Source organism: Chiloscyllium punctatum, chromosome 47 (genome assembly GCF_047496795.1).
Source record: "Chiloscyllium punctatum isolate Juve2018m chromosome 47, sChiPun1.3, whole genome shotgun sequence".
NCBI lineage: Eukaryota > Metazoa > Chordata > Chondrichthyes > Orectolobiformes > Hemiscylliidae > Chiloscyllium > Chiloscyllium punctatum.
In genome coordinates, this window is record NC_092785.1 from 39,614,432 (window position 1) to 39,639,431 (window position 25,000).

General features: G+C 47.6%; 2 protein-coding genes across 2 annotated transcripts in view; both read left to right on the forward strand.

The window, feature by feature from the left end:
* LOC140468678 (nicastrin-like) overlaps positions 1 to 11,686 on the forward strand; it is a 26,354-nt gene extending 14,668 nt beyond the window's left edge. The window contains exon 5 of the mRNA XM_072564753.1: positions 11,601 to 11,686. Within this exon, the coding sequence (XP_072420854.1) occupies positions 11,601 to 11,686 (86 nt within the window). The remainder of the gene's footprint in view (positions 1 to 11,600) is intronic.
* The window catches only part of LOC140468585 (ATP-sensitive inward rectifier potassium channel 10-like), a 335,975-nt gene continuing 317,390 nt past the window's right edge, over positions 6,416 to 25,000 (forward strand). The window contains exon 1 of the mRNA XM_072564675.1: positions 6,416 to 6,640. The gene's annotated coding sequence lies outside the window, so the exon portion shown is untranslated. The remainder of the gene's footprint in view (positions 6,641 to 25,000) is intronic.

Below are 25,000 nucleotides of genomic sequence, written 5' to 3' on the forward strand. Positions count from 1 at the left end.
TACACACTCCCCTCCTCCCTCACCCTCCCCTACACACTCCCCTCCTCCCTCACACTCCCCAACACACACCCCTCCTCCCTCACCCTCCCCGACACACTCCCCTCCTCCCTCACCCTCCCCTACACACACCCCTCCTCCCTCACCCTCCCCTACACACACCCCTCCTCCCTCACCCTCCCCCACACACACCCCTCCTCCCTCACCCTCCCCCACACACTCCCCTCCTCCCTCACCCTCCCCTACACGCTCCCCTCCTCCCTCACACTCCCCTACACGCTCCCCTCCTCCCTCACCCTCCCCTACACTCTCCCCTCCTCCCTCACCCTCCCCTACACACTTCCCTCCTCCCTCACATTCACCTACACACTCCCCTCCTCCCTCACCCGCTCCTACACACTCCCCTCCTCCCTCACCCTCCACTACACACTCCCCTCCTCCCTCACCCTCCCCTACACACTCCCCTCCTCCCTCACCCTCCCCTACACACTCCCTTCCTCCCTCACCCTCCCCTACACACTCCCCTCCTCCCTCACCCTCCCCTACACACTTCCCTCCTCCCTCACCCTCCCCTACACACACCCCTCCTCCCTCACCCTCCCCTACACACTCCCCTCCTCCCTTTCCCACCCCTACACACTCCCCTCCTCCCTCACCCTCCCCTACACACTCCCCTCCTCCCTCAACTTCCCCTACACTCTCCCCTCCTCCCTCACCCTCTCCTACACTCTCCCCTTCGCCCTCACCCTCCCCTACACTCTCCCCTCCTCCCTCACCCTCGCCTACACTCTCCCCTTATCCCTCACCCTCCACCTCCTCCCTCACTCTCCTCTTCAAACTCCCCTCCTCCCTCAATCTCCTGTACACACTCCCCTCCTCCCTCACCTCCCCTACACTCTCCCCTCCTCCCTCACCCTCCCCTACACACTCCCCTCCTCCCTCACACTCCCCAACACACTCCCCTCCTCCCTCACCCTTCCCCACACACTCCCCTCCTCCCTCACCCTCCCCCACACACTCCCCTCCTCCCTCACCCTCCCCGACACACTCCCCTACTCCCTCACCCTCCCCTACACACACCCCTCCTCCCTCACCCTCTCCTACACCCTCCCCTCCTCCCTCACACTCCCCTACACACACCCCTCATCCCTCACCCTCCCCGACACTCTTACCTCCTCGACACTCTCCCCCTCCTCCCTCACACTCCCCTACACACTCCCCTCCTCCCTCACCCTCCCCTACACACTCCCCTCCTCCCTCACCCTCCCCTACACACTCCCCTACTCCCTCAACCTCCCCTACACACACCCTTCCTCCCTCACCCTCCCCGACACACTCCCCTCCTCCCTCACCCTCCCCTACACACTCCCCTCCTCCCTCACCCTCCCCTACACTCTCTCCTCCTCCCTCACCCTCCCCGACACACTCCCCCCTCCTCCCTCACCCTCCCCTACACACTCCCCTCCTCCCTCACCCTCCCCTACACTCTCCTCTCCTCCCTCACCCTCTCCTACACACTCCCCTCCTCCCTCAACCTCCCCTACACACTCCCCTCATCCCTCACCCTCCCCGACACACTCCCCTCCTCCCTCACCCTCCCCTACACACTCCCCTCCTCCCTCACCCTCCCCTACACTCTCCTCTCCTCCCTCACCCTCTCGTACACACTCCCCTCCTCCCTCACCCTCCCCCACACACTCCCCTCCTCCCTCACCCTCCCCTACACACTCCCCTCCTCCCTCACCCTCCCCTACACGCTCCCCTCCTCCCTCACCCTCCCCTACACACTCCCCTCCTCCCTCACCCGCTCCTACACACTCCCCTCCTCCCTCACCCTCCACTACACACTCCCCTCCTCCCTCACCCTCCCCTACACACTCCCCTCCTCCCTCACCCTCCCCTACACACTTCCCTCCTCCCTCACCCTCCCCGACACACTCCCCTCCTCCCTCACCCTCCCCTACACACTCCCCTCCTCCCACACCCTCCCCTACACTCTCCTCTCCTCCCTCACCCTCTCCTACACACTCCCCTCCTCCCTCACCCTCCCCCACACACTCCCCTCCTCCCTCACCCTCCCCTGCACACACCCCTCCTCCCTCACCCTCCCCCACACACTCCCCTCCTCCCTCACCCTCCCCTACACACTCCCCTCCTCCCTTTCCCACCCCTACACACTCCCCTCCTCCCTCACCCTCCCCTACACACTCCCCTACTCCCTCACCTCCCCTACACACACCCCTCCTCCCTCACCCTCCCCAACCCTCTCCCCTCCTCCCTCAACCTCCCCTACACACATCCCTCCTCCCTCACCCTCCCCTACACACTCCCCTCCTCCCTCAACTTCCCCTACACTCTCCCCTCCTCCCTCACCCTCTCCTACACTCTCCCCTTCGCCCTCACCCTCCCCTACACACTCCCCTCCTCCCTCACCCTCCCCTACACACTCCCCTCCTCCCTCACCCTCCCCTACACTCTCCCCTCCTCCCTCACTCTCGCCTACACACTCCCCTCCTCCCTCACCCTCCCCAACACACTCCCCTCCTCCCTCACCCTCCCCTACACACTCCCCTCCTCCCTCACCCTCCCCCACACACTCCCCTCCTCCCTCACCCTCCCCGACACACTCCCCTACTCCCTCACCCTCCCCTACACACACCCCTCCTCCCTCACCCTCTCCTACACCCTCCCCTCCTCCCTCACACTCCCCTACACACACCCCTCATCCCTCACCCTCCCCGACACTCTTACCTCCTCGACACTCTCCCCTCCTCCCTCACACTCCCCTCCTCCCTCACCCTCCCCTACACACTCCCCTCCTCCCTCACCCTCCCCGACACACTCCCCTACTCCCTCACCCTCCCCTACACACACCCCTCCTCCCTCACCCTCTCCTACACCCTCCCCTCCTCCCTCACACTCCCCTACACACACCCCTCATCCCTCACCCTCCCCGACACTCTTACCTCCTCGACACTCTCCCCTCCTCCCTCACACTCCCCTACACACTCCCCTCCTCCCTCACCCTCCCCTACACACTCCCCTCCTCCCTCACCCTCCCCTACACACTCCCCTACTCCCTCAACCTCCCCTACACACACCCTTCCTCCCTCACCCTCCCCGACACACTCCCCTCCTCCCTCACCCTCCCCTACACACTCCCCTCCTCCCTCACCCTCCCCTACACTCTCTCCTCCTCCCTCACCCTCCCCGACACACTCCCCTCCACCCTCACCCTCCCCTACACACTCCCCTCCTCCCTCACCCTCCCCTACACTCTCCTCTCCTCCCTCACCCTCTCCTACACACTCCCCTCCTCCCTCAACCTCCCCTACACACTCCCCTCATCCCTCACCCTCCCCGACACACTCCCCTCCTCCCTCACCCTCCCCTACACACTCCCCTCCTCCCTCACCCTCCCCTACACTCTCCTCTCCTCCCTCACCCTCTCCTACACACTCCCCTCCTCCCTCACCCTCCCCCACACACTCCCCTCCTCCCTCACCCTCCCCTACACACTCCCCTCCTCCCTCACCCTCCCCTACACGCTCCCCTCCTCCCTCACCCTCCCCTACACACTCCCCTCCTCCCTCACCCGCTCCGACACACTCCCCTCCTCCCTCACCCTCCACTACACACTCCCCTCCTCCCTCACCCTCCCCTACACACTCCCCTCCTCCCTCACCCTCCCCTACACACTTCCCTCCTCCCTCACCCTCCCCTACACACACCCCTCCTCCCTCACCCTCCCCTACACACTCCCCTCCTCCCTTTCCCACCCCTACACACTCCCCTCCTCCCTCACCCTCCCCTACACACTCCCCTACTCCCTCACCTCCCCTACACACACCCCTCCTCCCTCACCCTCCCCAACACTCTCCCCTCCTCCCTCAACCTCCCCTACACACATCCCTCCTCCCTCACCCTCCCCTACACACTCCCCTCCTCCCTCAACTTCCCCTACACTCTCCCCTCCTCCCTCACCCTCTCCTACACTCTCCCCTTCGCCCTCACCCTCCCCTACACACTCCCCTCCTCCCTCACCCTCCCCTACACACTCCCCTCCTCCCTCACCCTCCCGTACACACTCCCCTCCTCCCTCACCCTCCCCTACACGCTCCCCTCCTCCCTCACCCTCCCCTACACACTCCCCTCCTCCCTCACCCGCTCCTACACACTCCCCTCCTCCCTCACCCTCCACTACACACTCCCCTCCTCCCTCACACTCCCCTACACACTCCCCTCCTCCCTCACCCTCCCCTACACACTCCCCTCCTCCCTCACCCTCCCCAACACACTCCCCTCCTCCCTCACTCTCCCCTACACACTCCCCTCCTCCCTCACCCGCTCCTACACACTCCCCTCCTCCCTCACCCTCCCCTACACACTCCCCTCCTCCCTCACCCTCCCCTACACACTCCCCTCCTCCCTCAACCTCCCCTACACTCTCCACTCCTCCCTCACCCTCCCCCACACACACCCCTCCTCCCTCACCCTCCCCTACACACCCCTCCTACCTCACCCTCCCCTACACACTCCCCTCCTCCCTCACCCTCCCCTACACTCTCCCCTCCTCCGTCACTCTCGCCTACACACTCCCCTTCTCCCTCACCCTACCCTACACACTCCCCTCCTCCCTCACCCTCCCCCTGCACTCTCCCCTCCTCCCTCACCCTCCCCTACACTCTCCCCTCCTCCCTCACCCTCCCCCTCCTCCCTCACTCTCCCCTTTAAACTCCCCTCCTCCCTCAACCTCCTGTACACACTCCCCTCCTCCCTCACCCTCCCCCTGCACTCTCCCCTCCTCCCTCACCCTCCCCTACACACTCCCCTCCTCCCTCACCCTCCCCTACACTCTCCCCTCCTCCCTCGCCCTCCCCCTCCTCCCTCACTCTCCCCTTTAAACTCCCCTCCTCCCTCAACCTCCTGTACACACTCCCCTCCTCCCTCACCCTCCCCTACACTCTCCCCTCCTCCCTCACCGTCCCCCTCCTCCCTCACTCTCCCCTTCAAACTCCCCTCCTCCCTCAACCTCCTGTACACACTCCCCTCCTCCCTCACCCTCCCCTGCACTCTCCCCTCCTCCCTCACCCTCCCCCTCCTCCCTCACTCTCCCCTTTAAACTCCCCTCCTCCCTCAACCTCCTGTACACACTCCCCTCCTCCCTCACCCTCCCCTACACTCTCCCCTCCTCCCTCACCCTCCCCTACACACTCCCCTCCTCCCTCACCCTCCCCTACACACTCCCCTCCTCCCTCACCCTCCCCTACCGTCTCCCCTCCTCCCTCACCCTCCCCTACACACTGCCCTCCTCCCTCACCCTCCCCTACACACTGCCCTCTTCCCTCACCCTCCCCCACACACACCCCTCCTCCCTCAACCTCACCTACACACTCCCCTCCTCCCTCACCCTCCCCGACACACTCCCCTCCTCCCTCAACCTCACCTACACACTCCCCTCCTCCCTCACCCTCCCCCACACACACCCCTCCTCCCTCAACCTCACCTACACACTCCCCTCCTCCCTCACCCTCCCCGACACACTCCCCTCCTCCCTCACCCTCCCCTACACACTCCCCTCCTCCCTCACCCTCCCCTACACTCTCCCCTCCTCCCTCACTCTCGCCTACACACTCCCCTCCTCCCTCACCCTCCCCTACACACTCCCCTCCTCCCTCACCCTCCCCTACACACTCCCCTTCTCCCTCACCTGCACTGTCGGAGGGTCTTTACTGAGGGAGTTCCGCACTGTCTGAGGGTCAGTACTGAGGGAGTGCCGCACTGTCTGAGGGTCAGTACTGAGGGAGTGCCGCACTGTCGGAGGGTCAGTACTGAGGGAGTACCGCACTGTCGGAGGGTCAGTACTGAGGGAGTGCCGCACTGTCAGAGGGTCAGTACTGAGGGAGTGCCGCACTGTCGGAGGGTCAGTACTGAGGGAGTACCGCACTGTCGGAGGGTCAGTACTGAGGGAGTGCCTCACTGTCGGAGGGTCAGTACTGAGGGAGTGCCTCACTGTCAGAGGGTCAGTACTGAGGGAGGGCCGCACTGTCGGAGGGTCAGTACTGAGGGAGTGCCGCACTGTCAGAGGGTCAGTACTGAGGGAGTGTCGCACTGTCGGAGGGTCAGTACTGAGGGAGGGCCGCACTGTCGGAGGGTCAGTACTGAGGGAGTGTCGCACTGTCGGAGGGTCAGTACTGAGGGAGCGTCGTCCTGCCTCCAGATCCCTCACTTGTATCCTCGATCGCTCCCTCTCCCTTCTCCCACACGCTCCCTCTCTCTCGCTCTCTGTCCCACTGCCTCAGTGACTCTCTGGTGCCCTCTCTCCTCCTGAACCACTCGAGCAGTTGGCACTGCCATGCATCTGACTGTCCAATGCGAATCACTCTCTCTCTCTCTCTCTCTCTCTCGCTCTCGCTTGCTCTCTTCCCACACATATCCCTGATCCCTCAAACAAAACTTTCTGAGTCCAGCTCGGCAGCTTGGCAGAGTTTGATGTCTACGCCGTGGAGAGGCAGCGGGCAGAGGAAGACAGCAAAGGAGCAGGAGAACATCACTCACCCAGACAGAGACGGGCACCTGAGATGGCACTGTGAACAATTGCCGGGCACCCCGAAAGAACAGCCACTCTCCGACAGACACTGAGGTAAGGGATTTCACTCCATCCTCCGGCCGGGAATGAGGGGAGAAGGTCCAACACAGAGCAGGACACCCGGCCACTCGGCGACATCCTGAAGCTCGCTCTACACTCTCCACCAACCCCCCCCCCCCCCACCAATGAGGACAGGGACAGCACGGGGTTAGATACAGAGTAAAGCTTCCTCTACAATGTCCCCCCATCAAACACTCCCAGGACAGGGACAGCACAGAGTTAGATACAGAGTAAAGCTCCCTCTACACTGTCCCCCATCAAACACTCCCAGGACAGGGACAGCACAGAGTTAGATACAGAGTAAAGCTCCCTCTACACTGTCCCCTCATCAAACACTCCCAGGGACAGGAACAGCACGGGGTTAGATACAGAGTAAAGCTCTCTCTACACTGTCCCCCCATCAAACACTCCCAGGACAGGGACAGCACGGGGTTAGATACAGAGTAAAGCTCTCTCTACACTGTCCCCCATCAAACACTCCCAGGACAGGGCCAGCACGGGGTTAGATACAGAGTAAAGCTCCCTCTACACTGTCTCCCCCATCAAACACTCCCAGGGACAGGAACAGCACGGGGTTAGATACAGAGTAAAGCTCCCTCTACACTGTACCCCCCATCAAACACTCCCAGGGTCAGTAATGTCGGGATTCAGTTGTGTCGGAGAGTGAGTTGTGATCGGAATGTGATAATATCAGGAACAGGATGAGTGCGTTCAGCCCGTCGGCCTTGTTCTGCCATTGAATACTATATCAAGGCTGATCTGATCATGGTCTGAGCATAGCTTTCCCATCCCACCTCCCATCGCCCTCCGACTCATTCCCAAATAATACTCTTTCTGTCCCTCTGTAAATTAACTTAATATTCCAACAGCAAACGCACTATGAGGGAGAGAATTCCACAGATTCGTGGCACGTTCAAAGGCACTTGTTCTCCAGGGTCCTCATGACAATCTTTGACCGGTGGTATTGAACCTCACTCGAGATTATCCCACATCAAGAGACCATCACTTTCAAAGTGCTTTCCCAAACCCCCTTCCCATCTGACATCAATTCATCCAACTCACTCTACAACACCACACAGGGGGGGGGCAACAGCAGCACACAGGATCATCATGGGACACCACGTTCAATACAGCAAGGAGGGTCGGACAGGAACACCAACACAGGGTCAGTACTGAGGGAGTGGGGCACTGTCGGAGGGTCAGTACTGAGGGAGGGCCGCACTGTCGGAGGGTCAGTACTGAGGGAGGGCCGCACTGTCGGAGGGTCAGTACTGAGGGAGTGCCGCACTGTCGGAGGGTCAGGACTGAGGGAGTGCCGCACTGTCGGAGGGTCAGTACTGAGGGAGTACCGCACTGTCGGAGGGTCAGTACTGAGGGAGTGCCGCACTGTCGGAGGGTCAGTGCTGAGGGAGTGCCGCACTGTCGGAGGGTCAGGACTGAGGGAGTGCCGCACTGTCGGAGGGTCAGTACTGAGGGAGTGCCGCACTGTCGGAGGGTCAGTACTGAGGGAGCCCCGCACTGTCGGAGGGTCAGTACTGAGGGAGGGCCGCACTGTCGGGGAATAATGGTCTCTGAGTGGAATTTATCGCCAGCAGCCAAGTTTCTGGTGTTGAGACTGGCTGTAAGACAGTGAGGGTTCGACAAGAGATAAATTGTGTTTGGGGATTCTCTCGTCCAAGGTACAGACAGACGTTTCTGTGGCCAGCAGAGAAAAAGCAGAATGGTGTGTTATTTCCCTGGTGCCAGGATCAAGGATGCCTCAGAGAGTGTGCAGAATGTTCTCACGGGGGACAGGGGCCAGCAAGAGGTCATTGTCCACCAACGACATTGGAAGGGAAAAGGTTGAGACTCTGAAGGGAGATTACGGAGAGTTCGGGAGAAATTTTAAAAGGAGGTCCTCAAGGATAGTAATATGTGGATTACTCCCAGTGCTACGAGCAAGTGAGGGCAGGAATAGGAGGATAGAGCAGATGAATGCATGGCTGAGGAGCTGGTATATGGGAGAAAGATTCACATTTTTGGATCATTGGAATCTCTTTTGGGGTAGAAGTGACCTGTACAAGGAGGACGAATTGCACCTAAATTGGAAGGGGACTAATATACTGGCTGGGAGATTTGCTAGAGCTGCTCGGGAGGATTTAAACTAGTAAGGTGGAGGGGTGGGAACCAGGGAGGTAGTGAGGAAAGAGATCAATCTGAGATGGGTACAGCTGAGAACAGAAGTGAGTCAAACAGTCAGGGCAGGCAGGGACAAGGTAGGACTAATAAACTAAACTGCATTTATTTCAATGCAAGGGGCCTGACAGGGAAGGCAGATGAACTCAGGGCATGGTTAGGAACATGGGACTGGGATATCATGGCAATTACAGAAACATGGCTCAGGGATGGGCAGGACTGGCAGCTGAATGTTCCAGGATACAAACGCTACAGGAAGGATAGAAAGGGAGGCAAGAGAAGAGGGGGAGTGGGGTTTTTGATAAGGGATGGCATTACAGCTGTGCTGAGGGAGGATATTCCCGGAAATACATCCAGGGAAGTTATTTGGGTGGAACTGAGAAATAAGAAAGGGATGATCACCTTATTGGGATTGTATTATAGACCCCCCCCCCACCCCACCCAATCGTCATGGAGTCAGAGAGTCATACAGCAAAGAATCAGGACCTCCGGCCTAACCAGCCCATAATCCCCAGATTAAACTAGTCCCAACTGCCTGCTCCTGGCCCATATCCCTCCCAACCCTTTCCCATCCCCTCACATCCTTATCCAAATGTTTTTTAAAACGTTGTCACTGTCCCTCCATCCACCATTCCCTCAGGAAGGTCATTCCACACAGGAACCTCCCTCTGTCGAAAAGAAATCGCGCCCCTCAAGAGAGAACAGGTTCTCCCTCCATGACCGAAGTGGACGTGTGCGCGTGTCGAACCACAGGAGATGGGCGCTTTCCTCAGGGAATATTTCCCCTCTGCGTTTACCGGGGAGAAAGATGTGTGAAGACTTGAGGAAGTACCTCGGGCACAGTCCATGTCAGAGGAGGAGGGGGGAGTTGGACGGATTGGAATGTGTGAAGGTGGATAAATCCCCTGGTCCTGACCAGACATATCCAAGCATCCTGCAACAGGCGTGGGAAGAAATTGCGGGAGACCCAGCTGATAATTTTAGATCAGATTCCCTACAAAATGGAAACAGGCCCTTCAGCCCAACAAGTCTGCACCGACCATCCGAAGAGTGACCTACCCAGACACATTCCTCTACCTTATCCTAAGGGGTAATTTAGCATGGCCAATCCACCCTAACCTGCACATCCCTGAACACTATGGGGTAATTTAGCATGGCCAATCCACCCTAACCTGCACATCCCTGAACACTATAGGGTAATTTAGCATGGCCAATCCACCCTAACCTACACATCCCTGAACACTATGGGTAATTTAGCATGGCCAATCCACCCTAACCTGCACATCCCTGAACACTATGGGGTAATTTAGCATGGCCAATCCACCCTAACCTACACATCCCTGAACACTATGGGTAATTTAGCATGGCCAATCCACCCTAACCTGCACATCCCTGAACACTATGGGGTAATTTAGCATGGCCAATCCACCCTAACCTACACATCCCTGAGCACTATGGGGTAATTTAGCATGGTCAATCCACCCTAACCTACACATCCCTGGGCACTATGGGTAATTTAGCATGGCCAATCCACCCTAACCTACACATCCCTGAGCACTATGGGTAATTTAGCATGGCCAATCCACCCTAACCTGCACATCCCTGAGCACTATGGGTAATTTAGCATGGCCAATCCACCCTAACCTGCACATCCCTGAACACTATGGAGTAATTTAGCATGGCCAATCCACCCTAACCTGCACATCCCTGAACACTATGGGGTAATTTAGCATGGCCAATCCACCCTAACCTACACATCCCTGAACACTATGGGTAATTTAGCATGGCCAATCCACCCTAACCTGCACATCCCTGAACACTATGGGTAATTTAGCATGGCCAATCCACCCTAAACTACACATCCCTGAATACTACGGGTAATTTAGCATGGCCAATCCACCCTAACCTACACATCCCTGAACACTATGGGTAATTTAGCATGGCCAATCCACCCTAACCTGCACATCCCTGTACACTATGGGTAATTTAGCATGGCCAATCCACCCTAAACTACACATCCCTGAACACTATGGGTAATTTAGCATGGCCAATCCACCCTAACCTACACATCCCTGAACACTATGGGGTAATTTAGCATGGCCAATCCACCCTAACCTGCACATCCCTGAACACTATGGGGTAATTTAGCATGGCCAATCCACCCTAACCTGCACATCCCTGAACACTATGGGGTAATTTAGCATGGCCAATCCACCCTAACCTACACATCCCTGAACACTATGGGGTAATTTAGCATGGCCAATCCACCCTAACCTACACATCCCTGAACACTATGGGTAATTTAGCATGGCCAATCCACCCTAACCTACACATCCCTGAACACTATAGGGTAATTTAGCATGGCCAATCCACCCTAACCTACACATCCCTGAACACTATGGGTAATTTAGCATGGCCAATCCACCCTAACCTACACATCCCTGGGCACTATGGGTAATTTAGCATGGCCAATCCACCCTAACCTACACATCCCTGAACACTATGGGGTAATTTAGCATGGCCAATCCACCCTAACCTACACATCCCTGAGCACTATGGGTAATTTAGCATGGCCAATCCATCCTATACTGCACATGTCTGGACTGTGGGAGGAAACCGGTGCACCCAGAGGAAACCCACGCAGACACGGGGAGAATGTGCAAACTCCCACACAGACAGTCCCCCTGAGGCGGGAACTCAACCTGGGTCCCTGGTGCTGTGAGGCAGTGGTGCTAACCACTGAGCCCACGATCCACCCCTCATTTTGCATCGTGTTTAGCCGTGGGTGAGATTCCGGAAGACTGGAGGGTAGCCGATTGTGCCATCCTTCAAGGAGAGCTGCGTAGACAAGCCTGGGAACTATAGACCAGTAAGCCGAACCTCTGTTACGGGATAAGTCACTGAAGAAGGTTCTGATGGAATAAGATATCCATGTGTTTGGAAAGACAGGGTTTGATTGGGAATAGTCAGCATGGCTTTGTGTGTGGGAGATCGTGTCTCACAAACACGTCAGACTTCTTTGATGTAGTGACCAGGAAGGTTGACGAGGGCAGGGTGGTAGATGTAGTCTATATGGATTTCAGAAAGGTCTTTGATATGTTTCCACATGGTAAGCTGCTCTGGAAGGTTCGATCATATGGAATCCATAGGGTGCTGGCAAATTGGATAAACGATTGGCTTGATGGTAGGAAGCAGAGGGTAATAGTGGAAGGATGTCTATCGGACTGGAGGCCTGTGACTAGTGGAGTGTCTCTGGGGTCGGTGCTGGGCTCATTATTGTTTGTTATCGACAGCAATGATTTGGATGAGAATGTACAAGGTACGATTAGTAAGTTTGTAGGTGACACTAAAATAGCCGTTATCGTGGACAGTGAGGACGGTTGTCAGAAACTGCAGCAGGACCTTGATCAGGTGGGGACCTGGGCCGAGAAATGGCAAAATGGAGATTCATGTCGATGAGTGTGAGGTGCTGCATTTTGGGACGTCAAGTCAAGGCAGGAGTTCCATGGTGAATGGGAGAGCTTTAAGGAGTTTAGTGGAACAGAGGGACATTGCAGTTCAACTGCACGGCTCTCTGAAAGTGGAGTCCCAGGTAGACAGGGCAGTGAAGGAGGCTTTTGGCACATTGGCCTTCATCAGTCAGGGCATTGAATAAAGAAGTTGGGAAGTTATATTGTAGTAATACAGGATGTTGGTGAGGCCACACTTGGAGTATTGTGTTCAGTTTGGGTCACCTTGCTGTAGGAAAGATGTTATTAAACTGGAAAGAGTGTGTAAGAAATTTACAAGGATGTGGACGGGACTGAAGGGACTGAGTTATTGGGAGAGGTTGGACAAGCCAGGACTATTTTCTTCAGAGCGTAGGAGACTGAGGGGGTACATTATAGAGCTATAAGATCATGAGAGGCCTGGATTGGGTGAATGTACTCAGTCGGGAAGCAAGGACTAGAGGGCATCAGTTTAAGGTTAGAAGGGAAGGAATAAAAGGGAACTTGAGGGGTAATGTTTTTACACAGAGGGTGGGATGGATATGGAATAAGCTGCCTGTGGAAATGTAACAACATTTAAAAGGCATTTGGACAAATGCATAGATAGGAAAGGATTCGAAGGATATGGGTGAAGTGCAGGGAAATGGGGTTGGTGTGAATGGACATTGTGGTCAGCATGGAGTAGTTTGGGCTGAAGAGCCTGTCTCTCTGCTGTTGGTCAATATGACTCTACGTCATTTTTAAATGTCTCTCCTCTGACCTTAAAATGTGCCTCCTGGGCTTGAAATCCCCCATTCTGGGGAAGAGACAGCTCCCATTAAGTCGATCTATATCCCTCGTTATTTTATAAACCTCGATTGGCTCACCTCTCAGCCTCCGATGCTCCAGTGAAAAAGATCCCAGCCCATCATTAGAACTCAAAACTTCCATGCACGGCAACATCCTGGTAAATCACTTCCTTCCTGTCGTCAGCGGGTCATTGAGAAACAAATTTGTGAAGAGGTCTCAATTAATGTAAGAATAATAGGGTGGTTATGGTCGGGGATTTTAACTTTCCAAACATCGACTGGGACTGCCATCGTGTTAAAGGTTTAGGTGGAGAGGAATTTCTTAAATGTGTACAAGACAATTTTCTGATTGAGTATGTGGATGTACCTACTAGAGAAGGTGCAAAACTTGACCTACTCTTGGGAAATAAGGCAGGGCAGGTGACTGAGGGGTCAGTGGGGGAGCACTTTGGGGCCGGCGACCATAATTTTATTAGATTTAAAATAGTGATGGAAAAGGATAGACCAGATCTAAAAGTTGAAGTTCGAAATTGGAGAAAGGCCCATTTTGACGTATTAGGCAAGAACTTTCGAAAGCTGATTGGAGGCAGATGTTCGCAGGTAAAGGGACGGCTGGAAAATGGGAAGCCTTCAGGAATGAGATAACGAGAATCCAGAGAAAGTATATTCCTGTCATGGTGAAAGAGAAGGCTGGTAGGTATAGGGAATGCTGGATGACTAAAGAAATTGAGGGTTTGGTTAAGAAAAAGAAGGAAGCATATGTCAGGTACAGACAGGATAGATCGAGTGAATCCTTAGAAGAGTATAAAGGAAGTAGGAGTCTACTTAAGAGGGAACTCAGGAGGGCAAAACGGGGACATGAGATAGCTTTGGCAAATAGAATTAAGGAGAATCCAAAGAGTCTTTACAAATATATTAAGGACAAAAGGGTAACTCGGGAGAGAATAGGGCCCCTCAAAGATCAGCAAGGCGGCCTTTGTTTGGAGCCGCAGAAAATGGGGGACATATTAAGTGAATGTTTTACATCAGTATTTACTGGGGAAAAGGATATGGAAGATATAGACTGTAGGGAAATAGATGATGACATCTTGCAAAATGTCCAGATTACAGAGAAGGAAGTGCTGGATGTCTTGAAACGGTTAAAGGTGGATAAATCCCCAGGACCTGATCAGGTGTACCCGAGAACTCTGTGGGAAGCTAGGGAAGTGATTGCTGGGCCTCTTGCTGAGATATTTGTATCATCGATAGTCACAGGTGAGGTGCCGGAAGACTGGAGTTTGCCAAACGTGGTGCCACTGTTTAAGAAGGGTGGTAAGGACAAGCCAGGGAACTATAGACCAGTCAGCCTGACATCGGTGGGCAAGTTGTTGGAGGGAATCCTGAGGGACAGGATGTCCATGTATTTGGAAAAGCAAGGGCTGATTTGGGATAGTCAACATGGCTTTGTGTGTGGGAAATCATGTCTCACAAACTTAATTGAGTTTTTTGAAGAAGTAACAATGAGGATTGATGAGGGCAGAGCAGTAGATGTGATCTATATGGACTTCAGTAAGGCGTTCGATAAGGTTCCCCATGGGAGACTGATGAGCAATGTTAGATCTCATGGAATATAGGGAGAACGAGCCATTTGGATACAGAACTGGCTCAAAGGTAGAAGACAGAGGGTGGTGGTGGAGGGTAGTTTTTCAGACTGGAGGCCTGTGACCAGTGGAGTGCCACACGAATCGGTGCTGGGCCCTCTACTTTTTGCCATTTACATAAATGATTTAGGTACGAGCAGAAGAGGTACAGTTACTAAGTTTGCAGATGACACCAAAATTGGAGGTGTAGTGGACAGCAAAGAGGGTTACCTCAGTTTCCACAGGATCTGGACCAGATGGGCCAGTGGGCTGAGAAGTGGCAGATGGAGTTTAATTCAGATAAATGTGAGGTGCTGTATTTTGGGAAAGCAAATCTTAGCAGGACTTATACACTTAATAGTAGGGAGCACCGCACTGTCGGAGGGTCAGTACTGAGGGAGTGCCGCACTGTCGGTGGGTCAGTACTGAGGGAGCACCGCACTGTCGGAGGGTCAGTACTGAGGGAGCACCGCACTGTCGGAGGGTCAGTACTGAGGGAGTGCCGCACTCTCGGAGGGTCAGTACTGAGGGAGTGCCACCCTGTCGGAGGGTCAGTGCTGAGGGAGTGCCGCACTGTCGGGGGGTCAGTACTGAGGGATTGCCGCACTGTCGGGGGGTCAGTACTGAGGGATTGCCGCACTGTCGGGGGGTCAGTACTGAGGGAGTGCCGCACTGTCGGGGGGTTCTGTACTGAGGGAGTGCCGCACTGTCGGAGGGTCAGTGCTGAGGGAGCGCCGCACTATCAGAGGGTCAGTACTGAGGGAGTGCCGCACTGTGGGAGGGTCAGTGCTGAGGGAGCGCCGCACTGTGGGAGGGTCAGTACTGAGGGAGGGCCGCACTGTGGGAGGGTCAGTACTGAGGGAGTGCCGCACTGTCGGAGGGTCAGTACTGAGGGAGAGCCGCACTGTCGGAGGGTCAGTACTGAGGGAGTGCCGCACTGTGGGAGGGTCAGTACTGAGGGAGCGCCGCACTGTCGGAGGGTCAGTACTGCGGGAGCGTCGCACTGTCGGAGGGTCAGTACTGAGGGAGTGCCGCACTGTCGGAGGGTCAGTACTGAGGGAGGGCCGCACTGTCGGAGGGTCAGTACTGAGGGAGTGCCGCACTGTCGGAGGGTCAGTACTGAGGGAGTGCCGCACTGTCGGAGGGTCAGTACTGAGGGAGTGCCGCACTGTCGGAGTGTCAGTACTGAGGGAGCCCCACACTGTCGGAGGGTCAGTACAGAGGGAAGGCCGCACTGTCGGAGGGTCAGTGCTGAGGGAGTGCTGCACTGTCAGAGGGTCAGTACTGAGGGAGTGTCGCACTGTCGGAGGGTCAGTACTGAGGGAGTGCTGCACTGTCAGAGGGTCAGTACTGAGGGAGAGCCGCACTGTCGGAGGGTCAGTACCGAAGGAGGGCCGCACTGTCGGAGGGTCAGTGCTGAGGGAGTGCCGCACTGTCGGAGGGTCAGTACTGAGGGAGTATCGCACTGTCGGAGGGTCAGTACAGAGGGAGGGCCGCACTGTCACCATAGTGAGTGATATTAATGTCTTCACTCGCCTTTATGTTGTCTGATTTCCTCCGATTTCACACCCTTTGCCTGAGTTAACATCCCTTGTTCCCGATTGAGTAATCCTCCCGGATATTGTGAGTCCCGTCACCCCCTCCACCCCTCCTCACTGTCAAATCCCTCAGAATCTTCACTGTGACATCCTCTCCCCTTCCTAACTCACTGAGCAGACACCAAACTTGCTCAACCTCTCCTTGTCTTGTTCTGTCGCTCTCTGTGTCACCCTTTACAGAGGTCTCCTATGGTTATGTTTCTAAGATTTTCATCTTTCCCTCCCTACGTCTCTTTGCCTGTCTCTTCCTCTGTCTGTTTGTGCCTCTCACTGTCACAATTTCTCACTCTCTCTATCTGAATCTATATCCATTTGACCCCCTGTCTCCATCTGCCTCACTGTCTCTCTGCACCATTCTCGTTGTTTCCCCCTCTCCCTCTATCTCTCCCTTTTCTCCCTCTCTCTCCATCTCTGCCTTTCTCTCGTTCTCTGTCCCCTCTCTCACCCCCTCCTTTTTTCACTCTCCCTCTTTCCCAATCTCATGTCTGTCTCTCTCTCTCCCCCCTCCTTTCCTCTCTTTCCCTCTTTCTCTCTCCCCTGTCTCTGTGTGTCTATCTCCCTCCCTTTCTCTCTCTCTCTCCCCCTTTCTTCATCTCTTTTTATCTCCACCTCCTTTTCTCCCTCTCGCTATTTCATGTCTGTCTCTCCCTGTCTCTCTCTCTCTCGCTGTCCCTCTCCCTCTCAATTCCTTCCTCTCCCTCTTTCTCTCTCTCTCCACCATTTCTCTGTGTGTCTCTCTCCCTCTCTTTTTTCTCTCTCTCTCTCCCTTACTCTCCCCCTCTTTTCTCCCTCTCCCTGTCTCTCTCTCTCTCTCTCCCCCATCTCTCTGTGTCTCTCTCCCTCCATTTTTCTCTCTCCCTTTCTTCATCTCTCTGCCTCTCTCTTTCTCTCCCCTTCCTTTTCTCTCTCCTTGTCTCTCTTTTTCTCTCCCCTCCCTTTCTCTCTCTCTCTCCCCCTCCTTTTCTCTCTGTCTTTCTCTCTCCCTGTCTCTCTTTCTCTCTGTGTCTCTCCCCCTCCTTTTCACCCTCTCCTTGTCTCCCTCTCTCTCGCTGTCTCTGGCCCTCTGTTTCCCTGTCTCCACCCCCCACTTCCGTCTCGGTGAATTCCCCATCAGTTCCCAATCTTGTTTGCTCCCCCATTCGGATCACGAGGAGTGTTCCTTCTCCGAAGCCACCCTCTTTGCTCCTGACATTACTCCCAGTCAGAATCGCAAAGAACTCTCCCTTTGTTGCTGAGAACAGCAGCAGCCTTTGTGGTGTGGGCTTGAAAATCAGCTCAGTCCGAAAGGCTTGAACAGCAGGAGAACTGAATTGTAAAGCGTACGGAGAGAGGGGGAGAGTGGGACAGCGAGAGAGAGGCAAGACAAAAGAATTCATTAATATGCCGCTATCAGCAACTGAATTATCCCTAATTTGGGGTTTTAGATAGGAAGGCGTTTGTGATTACACACACACACACACACAAAATTACATATATACACACAAATACATATACATACACACACACACAAATACATATATACACACAAATACATACACACACACACAAATACATATATACACACACACAAATACATATATACACACACACACAAATACATACACACACACACAAATACATACACACACACACAAATACATATATATACACACACACACACAAATACATACACACACACACAAATACATATATACACACACACACACACAAATACATATATACACACACACACAAATACATATATACACACACACACACAAATACATATACACACACACAAATACATATACACACACATACACAAATACATATATACATACACACACAAATACATGTACACACACATACACTCACACATCCACACAGACACTCACACGTCCACACATACACTCATACACACACAAATACATATACACACACATACACACAAATACATATACACACACAAATACATATATACACACACATAAATACATATATACACACACAAATACAGATACACTCACACACACAACTACATACACACTCACACAAAAACATACACACACACAAATACATATACACTCACACAAAAACATACACACACACAAATACATATACACTCACACATACACACACAAAAACATACACACACACAAATACATATACACTCACACATACACACACAAAAAAATACACACACACACAAATGCATATACACACACACACACAAATGCATATACACACACAAATACATATACATATGCACACACACAAATACACATACACACACAGAAATAAACATACACACACACAAATACATATATATACACAAATACAAATACACACATACACAAATACATACACACACACACAAATACATATATACACACACACAAATACAAATAGACACACACACAAATACATACACACAAATACATACACACACACACAAATACATACACACACACACAAATACATATATACACACACACAAATACATATATACACACACACACAAATACAAATAGACACACACACAAATACATATACACACACATACACAAATACATATATACACACACACAAATACATATACACACACACAAATACATATACACACACATACACAAATACATATATACATACACACACAAATACATGTACACACACATACACTCACACATCCACACAGACACTCACACGTCCACACATAGACACACAAACACATATACACACACACATACACACAAATACATATATACACACACACAAATACATATATACACACACACAAATACATATACACTCACACACACAACTACATACACACTCACACACACAACTACATACACACTCACACAAAAACATACACACACACAAATACATATACACTCACACATACACACACAAAAAATACATACACACACACAAATAAATATATACACACACACACAAATGCATATACACACAGACACAAACGCATATACACACAAATAGATACACACACACAAATACATATACACACACAAATACATATACATATGCACACACACAAATACACATACACACACAGAAATAAACATACACACACACAAATACATATATATATACAAATACACACATACACACACACAAATACATACACACACATACACACACACAAATACATATATATATATACACACACACAAATACACATATACACACACAAATACATATATATACACAAATACAAATACACACATACACAAATACATACACACACACAAATACATATATATATATACACACACACAAATACACATATACACACACGTAAATACATATATACACACACACAAATACATATATATACACACAAATACATTTACACAAATACACACACACACAAATACATATACACACAAATACATACACACACACACAAATACATATACAAACACACACAAATACATACACGCACATACACACACACAAATACATATACACTCACACAAAAACATACACACACACAAATACATATACACTCACACATACACACACAAAAAAATACATACACACACACACAAATAAATATATACACACACACAAATGCATATACACACACACACAAATGCATATACACACAAATAGATACACACACACACAAATACATATACACACACAAATACATATACATATGCACACACACAAATACACATACACACACACAAATACATATATATACACAAATACAAATACACACACACACAAATACATACACACACATACACACAAATACATACACACACACAAATACAAATAGACACACACACAAATACATACACACACACACACACATACATATACACACACAAATACATATATACACACACACACAAATACATATATACACACACACAAATACATATACACACATACACAAATACATATATACACACACACAAATACATATACACACATACACAAATACATATACACACATACACAAATACATATATACACACACACAAATACATATACACACACATACACAAATACATATATACATACACACACAAATACATGTACACACACATACACTCACACATCCACACAGACACTCACACGTCCACACATACACTCATACACACACAAATACATATACACACACACATACACACAAATACATATACACACACAAATACATATATACACACACACAAATACATATACACTCACACACACAACTACATACACATTCACACAAAAACATACACACACACAAATACATATACACTCACAAAAACATACACACACACAAATACATATACACTCACACATACACACACAAAAAAATACATACACACACACAAATAAATATATATACACACACACACAAATGCATATACACACACACACAAATGCATATACACAAAAATAGATACACACACACAAATACATATACATATGCACACACACAAATACACATACACACACAGAAATAAACATACACACACACAAATACATATATATACACAAATACAAATACACACACACAAATACATATACACACATACACACACGCAAATACATATATATATACACACACACAAATACACATATACACACAAATACATATATATATACACAAATACAAATACACACATACACAAATACATACACACACACAAATACATATATATATATATACACACACACACAAATACACATATACACACATGTAAATACATATATACACACACACAAATACATTTACACAAATACACACACAAATACATATACACACACACACAAATACATATACAAACACACACAAATACATACACGCACATACACACACACAAATACATATACACTCACACAAAAACATACACACACACAAATGCATATACACACAAAAAATACATACACACACACAAATAAATATATACACACACACACACAAATGCATATACACACACACACAAATGCATATACACACAAATAGATACACACACACACAAATACATATACACACACAAATACATATACATATGCACACACACAAATACACATACACACACAAATATATATATATACACAAATACAAATACACACATACACACACACACAAATACATACATACACACACACAAATACACATATACACACACGTAAATACATATATACACACACACACAAATACATATATATACACACAAATACATTTACACAAATACACACACACAAATACATATACACACAAATACATACACACACACACACACAAATACATATACAAACACACACAAATACATACACGCACACACACACACAAATACATATCCACACACACACAAATACGTATATACATACACACACACACAAATACATACACACACATACACACACACAAATACATATATATATATATATATATATACACACACACACAAATACATATATATACACAAATACAAATACACACATACACAAATACATACACACACACAAATACATACACACACACAAATACATATATATATATACACACACACAAATACACATATACACACACGTAAATACATATATACACACACACAAATACATTTACACAAATACACACACACACATACATATACAAACACACACAAATACATACACGCACATACACACACACAAATACATATAGACTCACACAAAAACATACACACACACAAATACATATACACTCACACAAAAAAATACATACACACACACAAATAAATATATACACACACACAAATGCATATACACACACACACAAATGCATATACACACAAATAGATACACACACAAATACATATACACACACAAATACATATACATATGCACACACACAAATACACATACACACACAGAAATAAACATACACACACACAAATACATATATATACACAAATACAAATACACACATACACACACACAAATACATACACACACATACACACAAATACATACACACACACACACACAAATACATACACACACACAAATACATATATACACACACACACAAATACATATATACACACATTCACAAATACATATATATACACACACAAATACATATATATACACACACAAATACATATATATACACACACAAATACATATGTACACACAAATACATATATACACAAACACAAATACATACACACACACAAATACATGCATACACACACACATACATATACACACACAGTTTCTAACACACTCACGCACACATACAAACACACACAAATACACACACCACACACATATATATATACATACACACACACATATATACACACAAATATATATATATACACACACACACAAATATATATATATACACACACAAATATATATATACACAAATATATATATATATATGTATAAACACACACACACATATATATGTACACACAGAAATATATATGCACACACAAATATTATATATACACAAATATATATATATACACAAATATATATATACACAAAGATATATATACACACACATACAAATATAGATATACACACACAAATATATATAGACACACACATATATATATACACACACATATATACTCACACACATATATATACACACAAATATATATATATACACAAATACATATACACATATACACACAAATATATATACATACACACAAATATATATACACACACACAAATATATATACACATACACAAATATATATACACATACACAAATATATATATATACACAAATATATACACACACATACACACATATAAATATATATATACACACACACAAATATACATATACACACAAATATATACACACACAAATATATACACAGACACAAATATAAATATACACATACACACACACACACACAAATATATATCTAGACACACACAAATATTATATATATATACACAAATATATATATATATACACAAATATATTATATATATATATATATACACCTACACACACAAATATATACACACACATACGCACACACAAATATATATATATACACACACACAAATATACATATACACACAAATATATATATACACACAAATATATATACACACACACAAATATATATACACACACATCAATATATATACACACACACAAATATATATATATACTCACGCATATATATATACACACGCAAATATATATATATACACACAAATATATATACACACAAATATATATATATATACACACACACATATATATATACATGCACACAAATTATATATATTTATATACACACACACTCAAATATATATATATATACACACACACACAAATATATATACACACACACATATATAGACACACAAATATACACACACACACAAATATATATATATACACACAAATATATATATATACTCACATACACATATATATAAATACACACACGCAAATAAATATATATATACACACACACACACAAATATATATAGACACACAAATATTATATATATATACAAATATATATATATACACACACAAATATATTATATATATACCTACACACACAAATATATACACACACATATACACAAATATATATATATACACACACACAAATATACATATACACACAAATATATATACACACGCATATATATATATATATACACACACACAAATATATATATACACACACACATATATATATACACGCACACAAATTATATATATTTATATATACACACACACATCTATATATTATATATATACACACATATATATACACACACAAATATACATATACACACAAATATATATATACACACAAATATATATACACACACACAAATATATATACACACACACAAATATATATACACACACACAAATATATATATATATACTCATGCATATATATATACACACGCAAATATATATATATACACACAAATATATATACACACAAATATATATATATATACACACACACATATATATATACATGCACACAAATTATATATATTTATATACACACACACTCAAATATATATATATATACACACACACACAAATATATATACACACACACATAAATATATATACACACACACATATATAGACACACAAATATACACACACACAAAAATATATATATATATACACACAAATATATATATATACTCACATACACATATATATAAATACACACACGCAAATAAATATATATATACACACACACACACAAATATATATATACACACAAATATTATATATATATACAAATATATATATATACACACACAAATATATTATATATATATACCTACACACACAAATATATACACACACATATACACAAATATATATATATATACACACACACAAATATACATATACACACAAATATATATACACACGCATATATATATATATACACACACACACAAATATATATATACACACACACATATATATATACACGCACACAAATTATATATATTTATATATACACACACACATCTATATATTATATATATACACACATATATATACACACACAAATATACGTATACTCACATACACATATATATAAATACACACACGCAAATATATATATATATATACACACACCAATATATATATACACACACACACATATGTATATACACACACGCAAATATATATACACACACCAATATATATACACAC